At 40.6% G+C, this 14,242-nt stretch overlaps 1 protein-coding gene across 6 annotated transcripts in view; it reads left to right on the forward strand.

Annotated features, from left to right (window-relative positions):
* LOC118120427 (nck-associated protein 5) overlaps window positions 1-14,242 on the forward strand; it is a 64,766-nt gene that overhangs the window by 46,026 nt on the left and 4,498 nt on the right. For 2 of the 6 annotated variants that reach the window (XM_035175320.2, XM_035175321.1), the window contains 5 exons: window positions 4-2,903; window positions 3,171-3,285; window positions 4,501-4,570; window positions 10,230-10,616; window positions 13,466-13,735. In XM_035175320.2, coding sequence (XP_035031211.1) covers window positions 4-2,903; window positions 3,171-3,285; window positions 4,501-4,570; window positions 10,230-10,616; window positions 13,466-13,590 — 3,597 coding nt within the window. In that variant the 3' untranslated portion in view covers window positions 13,591-13,735. Of the gene's footprint in view, window positions 1-3; window positions 2,904-3,170; window positions 3,286-4,500; window positions 4,571-4,760; window positions 4,800-10,229; window positions 10,617-13,465; window positions 13,736-14,242 lie in introns of those variants that run through there. The other 4 variants (XM_035175325.2, XM_035175322.2, XM_035175323.2 and 1 more) reach the window with 4 other exon arrangements.

Below are 14,242 nucleotides of genomic sequence, written 5' to 3' on the forward strand. Positions count from 1 at the left end.
CAGTGTGCCACAAGCCGGGACAAAAGGATGAGTACAGGTTCAGTATCCAGCAATCATTCAGCACCCTTGGAGCCGACAGAGCTGGGATGGAAGGAAGGCCACATTCTGAAAGGCCTAAAGCGTCTCCAAATGTCCAGCTCCAAAGAGGCTTCCTCAAATGCATCTGTACCACACTGCAAAGACTGTATGACCTCTAATGAAGGCATATACTCACTTGGTGTAAAGTGTGGCCTGCAAGGGGCTACAGCTAAACAAGTAGCTCCTTCGAGTAAATCTTTCAAGGCTGAAGAAAGGATTGCTGTTCCTGACTCTGACGATGCAGATGATGAATCATCTAAATTACAAAGTAGGGACTCCAGTGAGCAACCAACACAGGAACTTCTGTGCTTAGAGAAACCGGATGTCACAAGAGATGATGATGGCAATTTGCTAGAAGACTCAGCAAAACTTAATGGAAATTCTGGTCATTTTCCCTCACCAGTGACAGACAACTTCTCATTTTTGGGGGGGCCCACAATAAAACCTGGTTTAAGCCCAACAGATAGCCTAAGAGATGACAAGAATAAAGATTCACTAGAAAAACGCAAAGCATCAGACATGAAATCCAGTGACAGAAACAATAACCAAGAAAAGTCTACTGACCGTAAATCCAGACTTGATCACGTCAAAAGACAACAGGGCAGACCTGCTATCAAGCAAATGGAAGGAGGAACAAGTGATGTGAGCTCATCTATACCACATACTGCAACCAGAGCTCTTAGCTGTGTGAATGACGCCAGACAGCGCAGCTCCTCAGTGGAGGTTGATCATTGCAGAGACAAGGCAAGTCAAGTAGGCAGTGAGACCCAGGATATCTCAATCTCAGAATCTCCACAAAGGAAACTGAAACCTCAGCCATGGGATTCAGCAAGAAAGGCTTTTATTCTGAGGAGCAAGAGTGCGGATGGAGGACCAGAGCAAGCTAAGCACACACATTCACCCCTCCACCAAAAACTTATAAAGGGTCACAGGTCCAAAGGACAGCCAAATCCTGGTGGGCATAGTGTTCCTGGTAAAAGAACAAATCTCAGTAAAACACAAGGATCAAGCAAAGGTGCATTATCTAAAGTTGAGAACAATGAGGATATTGTCGTATCAACAAGTTCCAAGTCGCTTGAAAGTGTACAGCAGTTCTCTCCCCTTGCTTCCCCTGTGAAATATTCAAAGACATTTAAGCCTCCAGGAATCAATGAAATCTCTGAAAACCCAACAAAATTGTCCTTGCAAGCCACAAGAACTCAATCAAGCAACAACTGTGTGGAAGAGAACATATATGATAACTTACCCTGCTCCCCACGAAAACAACGACGCCAAGACCAGCACTGTGATGTTTCCCTTTCAGAATATAGGTCCCAACCCCCTCCTTTACCCCCAGGTCGAACCACCTCTCTTCTTCTTAGACCCACTTGCGACTCTTTACCCGAAGCTCATAAATCTGTAGGTCAGTGCTCTACTACTGGGAAGACGACGTCAAGCAACACCAAGCCAAAATCATATCAGCTTTGTTCTGCTTCACAGCCTCAACAATCCAGTACAACAAAAGACAATCAACAAACAGCCCCACAAATTGGTGCTGAAGGTATCCCTGCTAAGCTCTACCATACCCATTCATCCAAGACAACACCTGTCCCAGTTGAAGAATCTCAAACTTCAGAGTCAAGACAGTTTTCAATGGACAGAGCTGCCCCACGCTATGATGAAAATAGTGCACCCTCAATCATGCCAAATCAGAGCATCTTACAAAGATCCCAACAGAGCATTAGTGAGCCAAAACTTTCAGAAGTCTTGCCTCAGGTATATTCTAATGTTTACTACCATGGGATTTCCAATAATTCTCACAGTTCCACTTCAAGAGCTGTTAAAATGGCTCTCCCTGTAAATGCTAAATCTAATGAGGCAATCGCAGGACAGGAGACCAGTACCTTCCTCATATTCGGAAGACAGAACAAAGATGATACAAACTCGATTACAAAAAGTGTCCAGACATTTCAGACTTTTATGTGTGATCCCCAGATGAAACATGACTGTGGTGCTCATGACAGAGCCCGCAGAAAGATTGAAACCCGCTGTAACTCACTGGACTCGGAGCCCTGCGCTCAACCTGTTGCCTCAGACAGTGGTGTGATGTTAGACTGGGGTTTTGATGAAGAAGGGTGGCTCTTTAAACGGTCAGTGTCAGTGTCAACCAGACCTCTCCTTAAGCCAGTAATGGGCATGAATGGGGCCAAGGCCCGTAGCCAGAGTTTTGGTGCACGCTACATGGATAGGCCAAGCTTCAACAGATCTGGAAAGGTCCGGACACAGATCAAAACACACTCAGGGAGCTCCTTAAATTCTCTTGGTGATGTCCTTCCAGGAAGTATGAGTTGCTCTAACAGCTACCATTGTCCAATGAATCGATCCCTTTTGAACAACTTCTTGATTGAAGAGGGTTTGACGGTTCCCTCATATTTGGGGTCCTCCAGTGAAAGACTCCAAAGCCTTAAACTCCAGCGAGAGCAGGCAAGGCGCATTCAGATTGAGCAACAGTTTTCAAGTGCTTTTGGTGAGCCAGTCTCTGAGGAACCAGAAAGACAAAGTTCAATAACCACAATCGAAGAGAAGGTGATGCTCGGCATAGAGGAGAACTTGCACAAGTGTCAAGAACAGGAGCGAACCATAGAAGTGAAACAAAAATCTGGTTCAACTCTGGCAAATTGGTTTGGTTTTCGTAAAAGTAAGCTTCCTGCACCAAGCAGCAAAAAGACTGATCCACCAAAAGTAAAAGAAGACAAGAGGGAGCAAAAGATTACATCACTTCTCGGAGGAAAGCAGGCAAAGTCCGACAAAAAGAGAGACCGAAGAAAAAGTGATGGGAAAGACAGGTAAGAAATTCAGTAGATCAGTGATGACTGTCATTTTTTGATTTTATTTCATCTCAGCACTTGCTCCAGTGCATTTCTTCATAGCCTAATGCCAGTATGGTAATCTCCTGCCTCAAATGATTTAAATGGTAATTTTAAACAAGTTGTCTGAGACAGCTTTCAAAAGATATAGGGTCATTTATCAGCTTAATCACAATGTGAATGGTTAGTCAATATACCAGAGGATCACAGTATGAGGTGGTTTGTTGACAAATTGTTTTCTTTCAGCTCCGTGGGTAGAAGAGAGTCTCACGATGCAGTGAGAGCATGCATATCGATGCCCTGCCCAGGAATGTCCCTGAATGAGATACAAGGACATGCTGACATCACTGGGGACCCAAAGGTAAATATGTTTGTTGATCTTTATAAAATGGGCAGTTATTTTAGTGTTATGCAGTGAGTTTTAGTTCAAAATACAAAAATGTCCATGAAAGATAGGAAGTTGTTACAGGGTGATTGTCGATGTGACATCATACGAATTTCACCAAGACTCTTTCAAATCTGACAGAGAAATGCATTACTGGGATTCCTTAATGGAATAACTACAACATGTCAAAATATCTGCTGTGAAAAAGGCCTATTAAGGGGCATTCAGACTGAAATCAGTCCTGCCCTAAACTAAAGCAATGGGCTATGTTGGGTTAGGCATTGCTCCAGGTACAAGTGAGACATTAAATATGTAGTCCACCAGGAATGTGCGTTAGCATTTATGTTCATGATTGGTCTCTGCAGTGGGGTCACTTTACTATGCAGCAAAAGTAGAGTCAGGTTTTAACTCTTAACTCGTTGCAGGACTACTTGAAGGGAGATTTCCCCAACTGTCCCTCAAACCCTCTTACAGACAGTTTCATCATTTTTTCCTTTACTACTAACAATTATTTTAAGAACTTTAAATTTGAATTAAGTTCATAATATTCACTGAAGTTAATTTAGTCCTCCAGAAAATATAATTCATCAAGTGATTCATTCAAGGCTTCAAAAGTATGTGGAATGTGTGATAAGAGTCTGATACACCACATTGTTTTTGCAATTTGTCTATTCGATAAATAATTGAAGTTAAAAACCTGTAAAATGGTTTACATCAACATTTCGTTAGGGGACTGCTTGCAACATGAAGAGGGCGGTTCGACCCCATCCAAGTCTTCTCCAGGTTCAAACTTAAAAAGGTGGAAAACGGACGGTCTTCCTCTTCAAAGCACATCCCTGGACCACTGCTTGTCTTTGTCTGTTAAAGGCACATAGATCACCCCCATCAAGGGCTTCATTTTGGTGCTGCCATCCTCCATCTTGTCGTACTGCTGCAGCATCTGGTTTCCATCTGGTAGAAGACGTGACATCCCTCCTCCTACTTTCCAAACTTTCGAAACCATAGCGACCACATGTCAGTCAAAAGACTGGATGATAGGAAAATCAAAGGAGAGGAATTTTAGGTTTTTGTCAGCCAGAGTCAAAAAGATTACTACCTACTCTATGATAAGGAATAGATGAAAAGTATAGAAGAGGATGAATGTAACTTTTTATTTTTTTTCTTCCCTTGTACAAAAACACGATGATACAGATTATGAGCGGGAGAGCTGATAGTGAAAATGGATCTACTGTGAAGACCCCCAACCAGGCTGCAGTAATAGGTCAGATTTTCCTATTCTTTGTTGTGTTGGATTGTCCGTAATTGCTTATAGTGACTACAAATAGTGAGTAATGGATTCATCTCAACATCTTGGTACCTGAAAAACTAAACTTACCTCATTTAAAAAAATATATTGTTAGCTGTGTTCTTTTGAGTATGTTACCCTCAAGGTTTCATCTGTGCTTCTACAGTTTGCAGAAAGAAGTGAAGACCAAATATGAAAAAAATGTGTAAGTTATAAACATGACAAATATGTTGGGAAAACACACAAGATTCAGAATTTTGTCAGTGTTTGCTTTTCCCTCCATTTCTGCGTTTCTTTTATTCATTTTACCTCCACATTTAGAGTATATATTGTTTTGACTGATTTGAATCAGGGCAAATAGGAACCATTTCATTATGGTTGTATTCCACAACTTTAATGGAGATATTGTGTGTAGGTGTGGTGCTCATCTTCACAGATCCATGCTCTGAAAATATGCATGCACAGGCTCATCCAATCAGGATGAACCCATTCATCCATATTGGGGCAAAGCTCCCTCCCAAACAGGCTTAGAAGTGGACCCATAATAAATGTTCTTTAACAGTTTTTCCGTAGACCACTCTACTGAAGGAACCCAATCGTCTGGATTGTGTTGTCATATATTTAGGTGGAGTGAAGAAGAAATTGTCCTGAGTAGAGTGCTGTGTGGCCCTGGTATTCTAACCCTAGTTTCCCAATATTTAAGCAATTTAGGTCAACTGGTATATATGTGGACCATCTGTATGTTACTACAAATTAAGTCATGTTATGGCCCCTTGGAAGGATTTCATTAATGAAATTGATCAAACCACATGTACAATGGTTTTGGGGTTTCTGGTATCTCTAATTCTTTCCACTGTACAAAATTAAAGCCAAAATAAGCTACATATGGGTGCTGCCATTTTGCATTGATGGTGTCATTTGGAGTCAGTTTCTATACATGGAGTGGAGTTGAGCTGACGTCTCTCCCTGTTTTTGTAGCATCAAAAACAAATTAAAACCAAGCTCAAGTTAGCCTAGTTAAAAAGAAAGAGGATGGGCGAGGGCGAAACTACAGATATTCTTCAGATACTTCGCTCTGTATACTCACATGGGGTACACTGTGTACAGAGGACAATCCCTGAAGAATTGTGGTACTGTGTCCCAAATGAAACACAGCCATTGTGCACTTGTGATGATCGACATGTGACCACAATTGTCACCAGCAAAATACCTGCCAGCTGCTCTGTTCACATGGCTTAATAATGAACATTCACTTTCTTGCGTGTGCCCCCTCTGTCATACAATGTGGAAATTAAATCACTGTCTATATCAATATCCTTCTTCCTCTACCACTATATTCACAAATACATAAAAGTACATTGGTCTCCCCTCCCCTTCCACTATGTACCCGAGGTGGTGACTATTTAGCATAAGGAGTGCCAAATCGTTTTCACTCACTTTTCTGAACATTTTAAGAAGGTTCCTTACAATGCACTGCTCGTCAGTGTGAATGCACTTATTCACACAAAATAGCAAGTTCGAGTATAGAAAGACACAGTTATATACACAGTTAATAATAACAACTGTCCACATTGCTCAGGTAGAGGACTGGAAATTTAACCGGTCAGAGTGACACCATAGGCAAAGTGCTGCAAATATCAAACACATTTGATATGGACAGTCGCCTGCCTTCAGGGGTTAAGCACCTCATTACATTTCTGCAATGCACCAGCTAAGCAGATTCATCCAAGCCACAACTGAGTGATTTAACTTTGCCTTCAGCTGTGGTCTGAATTATGCCATCCACACATAAAGTGGTTGGACCTCATGTTATGTTGACAAAACAGTTTTAACCTAGGAATAAAATGAGATAAACCAAAATAAGCACAGAAAAGAAAATGCAACCGTCATCAGGCGTCCGTCCTTGACGTCATACATTAAAGGCCAACTAAAATAAAACTGCATGTTCCCAATCATTTTAGACAATACACTTTTACATGTCCTTTGCTCTCCTGTTCCAATACTTCTATAACCTAATCATCGCCATCCTCTTAAATGCAAGTCAATGCAACAGAAAAGGGCCAACGCCGGCAAAGCACAACATGTAGTGTCTTTCTTTCTCTTTTTACTTATTTTTAAAGAGGAAATGAACATGAAGACTTTTCGTACATGAAAAACTGAAAAATCATGCATTCCCAATGAGAAACTGAGGATTACAACGGAAGGTGTTACTTTACACAAAGCCTGGTATAAAGGCTGAGTTCTTCAGTGGAAAAAAGTTATCTCCATTATATGAATTGTACACTAGGCAGTCCATTAATCAACACTGTATATTTATAAAGCTATTTTTTAGGTAAGGATTGTTTTCAAGCCACCAGTAGTATTGTCAACGATATATTAACAATTCCTCCTTCACTGAGGTTAGGGTTACATGTTTCATGTCAGATCCCTCACTGAATGAACTGCCAGGTGAGGTGCCCTGTTTGCATCAATTTTCAAGACAATTAGCAATTTGGTTAATCAGCTGTAGCACTGGAATTCTAAAGGATGCACTCTTTATTCTTAAAGGTATAGTTCACCGAAAAGTCTCTGGTGACCACTTCTTCAAACGTAAAAAAAACAACAGAAAAGAAACAGAGCTGCTTTTGCGTGTGGATCACAGCGGACGTTTAAAGAAGTGGTCACCAGTTACTTCAACTGTATGGATTTGGCTGCAATGCAATGCTAAGCTAAAGATAAATATCTAATGTATCTTGATTGAAATTCCCTATGTCGTTCATATTTTGGCAATGGACAGGTTTGATATTTGTGATTTCAGAGAGTAATGTGTTTAATGTGTTTTCTCTCCTCACTGCAAGTTTTAACGTTTTACCTGAAACATATTCCCCCCCCCAAGGAAGCAGGAGACAAGTGTACAAACTTTCTTCATACACTTGTACCTTAAAGATGAGGCTCTATTGTTTCTGTCCGGGTGAGATTGTGGAAACATGATTTTTACTTGGTAGCTGTTTAAACTCTTTGCTGACGTTCATTGTGATTAGTTTTCTCTGACAAGGTTTCTTCGAAGACAAGCTGATGTCGACGAGCAAAGGCATTTGCCAGCATTGAGATATGTTAAGACATACATACAAATGTATTCAATAACTTAACCAACCTAGTTCTACACCATTGACACTGTCTTCCATAAAGAACAACCCCATAGCTTGTCAATGCAAGCAGGTTATTATGACTCATTGTTACGCTTTTTTTGTTTGCAACCTCCAATAATAGAGCATAAGAGCATCTTAGGCGACATATAGAGTGACAAAGTTTGCATTAGCGGTAGCTTGGTGTGGATTGATGGGCGGACAAAACTGATATTAGTTATTTTACCCATTACTGCTCTAACCTTGAGATGACGGCTATTTGTTTAAACCCAAACGATGATTTCTAACCCAAACGCTAACCAAGTTCTTCTTGTGCCTTAACCTAACCAAAGTCTGTTCTGACTGATCCACATTATTAATCACCATTTGTTTTTGTTACCATGTGGATGAAGATTGAGCACACCTCTTACTGGTACCCTTCTATAGGTTGTGTTGTTGTCACCATAACAACAAGGGTCTGGTATGCCTGCCATTGATCTGCTCCTTTGAGGAGCACAACAACCTCATGGTCCATGCTAAATACTCGTTGAAACCAATCAACTCTCAGTGCCTGTGACTCAGCCTTTCCAGGGAATATGTTGTCACAGTTGTTCTTGTTAGCTCTCATCTCAAGAACCAACTCATCAATAATGTCTCTTTTTCTATGGCTTCTCAAATAAATAATTTATTTTGTTTTGGATAGGATAAGAACTAAGTTGGCTGAATAATTTGTATCTCAAGTGGTGTCTAATTATTAGACATGTAAGTGAGTACCTAAAGCTACATTTTAGTTGTAATAGATGACTGTCATAGGTGTTTGTAAAGTTATCAGGCTGGAGCCATTAGCCTCCAGATAAAGCTCCTGAGATGTTGACAGTGCTAAATAGAAGAACATGTCCCCCTAATTACCTCCACTGAAGGAGGTTATGTTTTCATCCCTGTCGATTTGGCGGTTGTTTTGTTGCCTACTGTTTGCTTGTTTTTTGTATGCAAGATACTATAAAAACTAATTCCAATTATCATTACACCTTGGTGGAGGGGTTGGTATGGATCAGGAAAACACCCTTTAAATATTGGTGCAGATCCACATCGGAGGGTGGGTCAAATTGTTTTTTATCACTTTCTTTAACATTGCGAGACAGGACGTTTTTTGACATTTTCACTGATTTCCCAGAGAATATTTCATGGATCTTGATGAAGAAAATGCATATTTTTTAGACTTATATCTATAAGTCTGTGGGATTTGGTGCAGGTTGTTTGAATTTAAGGGGACTGTTGGGCCTGGGTTGAGATAAGTGCTCTACTGACTGCCATTCAATAGAAGCAATAAAGATTTCTGTGTTTGTTTTGCCTAACACTGTATTTTCAACTTTATCTATGAAACTTTTATTCTTTCCCAATTCTCATTTTAATATTTTCCAGCACAGCCTGACTTAGAATGTGGCATATCTGAATAACTCAACTGACTTGGGCACTCTTGCTAAAAAATGAAAAGAGGAAAGAAAAGAAAAAAGAGCTGCAGAAACCCAGAACAGGGTGTGAGGTCTCATGTGTGCTTAATTAATAAAGGGGGGAAAGCAGCTGCCTTTGCGTCAGTGTGTGATTGCCCACAGGTTGCTGCTACAGGCTACATATTAAAACATAAGCCTGCATGACAAGAGCGGATTCAAACAATGATACTCACTCTGCTTATTTCAAATGTACAAAGCTTTAACCGAGGTTTACTAGTGTAACGACTGTGATACGATGCATAATTCTGCACTCATAACATCCGACTGAGCAATGCAAACTCCACATCTTAAAGTAAAGAAATAACACGTTCAAGGGTGTATATGAGTTACTATTCATGTGTTGCAAACGAAATACACACATTTGCGGTGTATTTGAAGTTCATTTCATAAGCCGTGACGTGTATTTCATATTCACAGTATGATCAGTGCATGCTAATCGTCACACACCCATTAAACAACATCTGTAATACAAAGCGGTGGTTCAAGTGGGCTTGATTTGCATTGGCTGAGTCACTCTGTGCAGTGCGTGGTGTAATTAGCAAACACAATCATTACCCTGCTTCACACATATGTAAATACATTGTACTGAAGCACTATTTTTCAACTTGGCTTCTAAGAGGAAGTCATCATCAAGTGAAAAGAAAACAACAGACTAACCATCTGTTGGTTGTCTTTATTCACAGGATCAAAGTACAACGCAGAGATCAAGTGCTTAGAGCTCAAACAAGCAGTGATCATAATGTGGAAGAACTAATAAGTAGGCATGAGGGAAACAATCATGTAATACTACAGAGAAGGCCCATCATCAGTGATTGGTGAAGCTGCCCTCATTTTATAATGACGGCTCTTTCACTGACTCTTCAGTTCTCATTTCAGAAACAGTCCAGAGGATATAAAATAATAAATAAAATGAATGAATTCTTTAGCACCACTTCAACCATGGTTACCCTGTTGTTTCATTCCTGCTCCTTTTCTTTCCCTCTACCCTGAGCCACTTCAACTGTTCTCCTTGTGCCGTAGGCTCCGGCTGCAAGATGCGAACGTTGGACAGTGGGATTGGGACCATCCCTCTTCCTGAATCCTGTTCCTTCTTCTCCTCCATCCTGCACCTCCTCCCCAAATCCTCATCAACCCCAGAACAGTCCCTCAGTCCCCCTAGTGCCCCCGGTTCCTCCAGCGAGGACATGTCTCCCTCCCCATTACCCCGGTGGAGAATACCCTCCAGCTTTAAGGACAGCAGCCATGCAGGGGTGCTAAACTCCCTGTCTGACTCCTCCATGACCCGTATCCAGTCAGTGCCTTTCCCCACTGTGGCCTTCCTGCAGCCCATCCAACCCCAGTGTGAACCTATTGTGACCTCTACCAGTGTGTGTGATCCCCAGAGCAGGCTCCCCAGACCACCGCAAGGTAAAGTAAAGCCACAAAAGCACCAGTAAGAAGCATGACTGTTGGACTGCAGCAGTAATGATGATGGTTTTCTATTTTGTGCTTACGCAATGAAACACTTTTTGTGCTCTTTTGCCAAATCTTACTTTTTTAATGTGTGACCCAAGTCAGATTTAATGGCACAAACATGTCACAAACTGCTAGTTTCAATTTAAAGAATGCCGTCAGCATATCTCTGTGCAACACCATTACTGACGAATACTACCAAGTTTCATTCACATAAATCCTATCCTGCTGTCAGAAATCAGCAAAGCATTTTCCAGTGTCAGTATTGCTGTAGGGGACTAAAAAAGAATTACAAAATGTTAGGACAGCTGTCAGCCCAGTTTCAGAGCTTTATTGTGATAGAGGGAAGGGAAGATTTGACATGGTACATAAAAAAAGCCATGCTCAACAGAAGTAGTCCATGACTTGGGAAGGAGATGAGAGGCTTCCTAGAGAATGTGATTGTCATGGAGATTGATGAGGAAGAATTCCATTACACTGTGAAGACCTGACGTAGCAAAACATAGAGGAGTGGCACAGTCTATGGAAGTACTGGATTTTAACATTGGTTGCATTGGTAATGGCATTTTGTAATGTATTTAAACCCCAAATTAATTAACATTAAGGCATTCTAATTATTGACTCAAACTGCACATGACTTATATGACAAGTCTTAAATCGTACCAGTGGTTCTTACATGAGGCATATTCTTTTGAGTTACATTTGACTTACGTGTTAATCAAATATGGTATTTTATAGTCTGGTGCTAATATGCCACATGATACATTGGATGTACTTTTTGTGGCCATCATTGTATTGTCTGTAGCTGTGGTTGGGGAGGAACCGGCACCTTGTTGGGGATGGAGATCATTGACTGGAAAAACTAAGCCAAAGCCAAATCAGGAGCTGACATATGGTTTAAATGGTAAATGGTTTTGTATTTATATAGCGCTTTTCTAGTCTTGATGACCACTCAAAGCTCTTTACAGTACAGTTTTACATTCACCCATTCACACACACATTCATACAGTGCATCTAGTAGCAGCACTCTGTTCTATGAGGGGCATTTCGGGGTTCAGCATCTTGCCCAAGGACACTTCGGCATGCAGATGGGGAAGACTGGGGATTGAACTGCCGACCTTCTGGTTGGAGAACGACCGCTCTATCCCTCAGCCACAGCCGCCGATATGTATGATACATATGTATGATGTTAATTATTTGATACAGTCAACTGTATTTATCTCATCTAAGGCACGAGTTTTTTGCATGCTACTTTTAATACAACTCTGAAGGTCTGAAAGACAACTTCAGACAGAAAAAAATCTGTTGCTGCAAGAGCTACAGTGAAGAGCAGGCTTCATTTTTGCCATCTCTCTTGCATTCTCTCAGATTCTTAAGAATGGACATCCAATGGAAATCTTGCTTGAATAATTCATCTATCCATTCTAAGGGGCACTCCACTAATGGAGATGGAGAAGTTACGTTCTCATGTAAGGAAATGTGTTTCATGACGCTCCACTTGCGTCATTACCTCTGCTTAACTTTCAGTGTATGAGTATAAGTGAAATAGAAGGAGCACAACCCTATATATGATCTTCATATGATAGTCTGGTGAAAGCCACAGTGATCATGGTGTGTCATTTTAACAACAAGTGCCTGCACTGGTAGTTTCCATTCTGGAAGATACTGTAGACATGACCTGCTCAATATGGTAATCACAGATCCACCAATTTCCACTGTTAAGAAAACTGCATCTGGCATCACAAGAGTGAGAGCCTGGTCAAAATAAAGCTTTTTCATACTGACCCTTTTAACTCCTGTCCCCCTGAGTTGCTGTTGGTTATACAACTACAATGTTTCTTTTCTTACATGGCACATGTGAATTTTAGAGAATTTTTGGTCGCTTTATTTCAGACAGATGTAAACAAGGGCAGGCTTATTTCCAGCCTTCAACTTGTAGGTCCAAAAGTTTTGGCTGGCATTTTAATGTTTCCAGCTGATTTGTGCATAAATGAGAACCTTAACATGTCTCCTTTAGTTATGCACTGGATGCAACGTACATGCTATCATGCTTATATTTAAAGCTGCATGTCCTAGGCAAATTGTTATCATCACCAGATAATGATGGAAGATATGGAAATAAACAAACAACAACATTTGCTGCAGTTTGAGAATATTTAGTCCTTGTGTGAGACTTTGATCTTACTGTTCTTCATTTGATACATTCTTTGCTTCTGCTTAGCTTCCATGCTTGTAAAGCAATAAAGTTAGGTCTGTGCCTTATTGCATACATGCATAGAGCTTCAACATACAGAGGGGTCGGGTGGACGATCTCGCTCATGGATCATGCACTTTTTTCGCTAAATTGTTGGATTACTTTGTAAAGAGTTTGACTGACACTGAGAATCTTCTGAACTGACAGTTAAGATTGCTAACCTTGCGTCAGACTCATGCTTACGTGGTGAAATGCATATTTAAACATTTGTCTCCTGAGGGAGAACTTGAGAACTGTGGCTGTTTGATTTGAGCATGTCTGGTAAAACTAAACCCTGTCTTTATTTGCACACTGTTACAGTTCAATGAAGTAGTTGTAAGAATTATAAATTGATCATCTCTCAAGATGTCAGCCTCTGCTTTTTCAATGTCACTCACATCTCCTGCGGCTTTGAATTTTGAGTGATAATCTTGCTCTTTTTGAAGATGCCAGACATCAGTCTGTCAGTGTCACACTGTTATTCCACATCTGGACCCTCCTGTTGACAGGGGAATTAACTTTGGCTGCTTAGAAAACCTCTGATATGTATTTTACTGTGTGGTTTTTTCAGGTGGAATGGAACCAAAGAAGTTAACCTATATCAAATCGAACCCACGAGCCACCCCGAGCCAACAGACAGAGCAGACGAGACTTCAGCTTGCCAACTGTAAGATAAAGGAAGAGATGGAAAGCTGAAAAACCTATGTAGCACAAAAGCATGTCATCATCTGTGCCCACCAATCATCAACAGTGTGTTTTTCCACTGTTCGTATTTTCATTCCCTGACCTCATTATTTTGTGTTAAATACATGAGAGTTACAAAATAAAGATACAAATAATATTTTTGAAGGTTATCGTCTTTGAAAGTCAAAATGACCCTTTTTACCTAATAAATGGCAGACATTTTCTGATTTCAGACCAAATCAATTCACTGAATATCAAAATAAATGTAGCATCAGCTCCAGTAGCCTTATCAGACAAGTTCAAACTCTGCCTTTCACAGTTCAAACTGTCACAGCTACACTGTTATAAAGGCGGAGAAAACTGCAGCAGTTTGTCTTTAGTCACATTCTATGAAATAGTGTAATTTGTCTCAGAACTGCACTCAAAATGATAAACTTAACTGTAGACACTCATTTCAATCCCCACTGAGCAGAAGGCAAGTTTAATGGTGGTGACTAAACACATGACTAACACAAGTTCCCCAAACATCATTTGCATCTTCTCACAGTACATTAACGCTGGCATTTACAGCCTGTGTGTGTGCGTGTGTGCTCACTTGTACACATATCTTTGTGAGGACCATTTTGGCCAGTCCACACTTTCTGGCCCACTTTTCAATTCAATT

Source organism: Hippoglossus stenolepis, chromosome 13, assembly GCF_022539355.2.
Source record: "Hippoglossus stenolepis isolate QCI-W04-F060 chromosome 13, HSTE1.2, whole genome shotgun sequence".
NCBI classification, from domain to species: Eukaryota; Metazoa; Chordata; class Actinopteri; order Pleuronectiformes; family Pleuronectidae; genus Hippoglossus; species Hippoglossus stenolepis.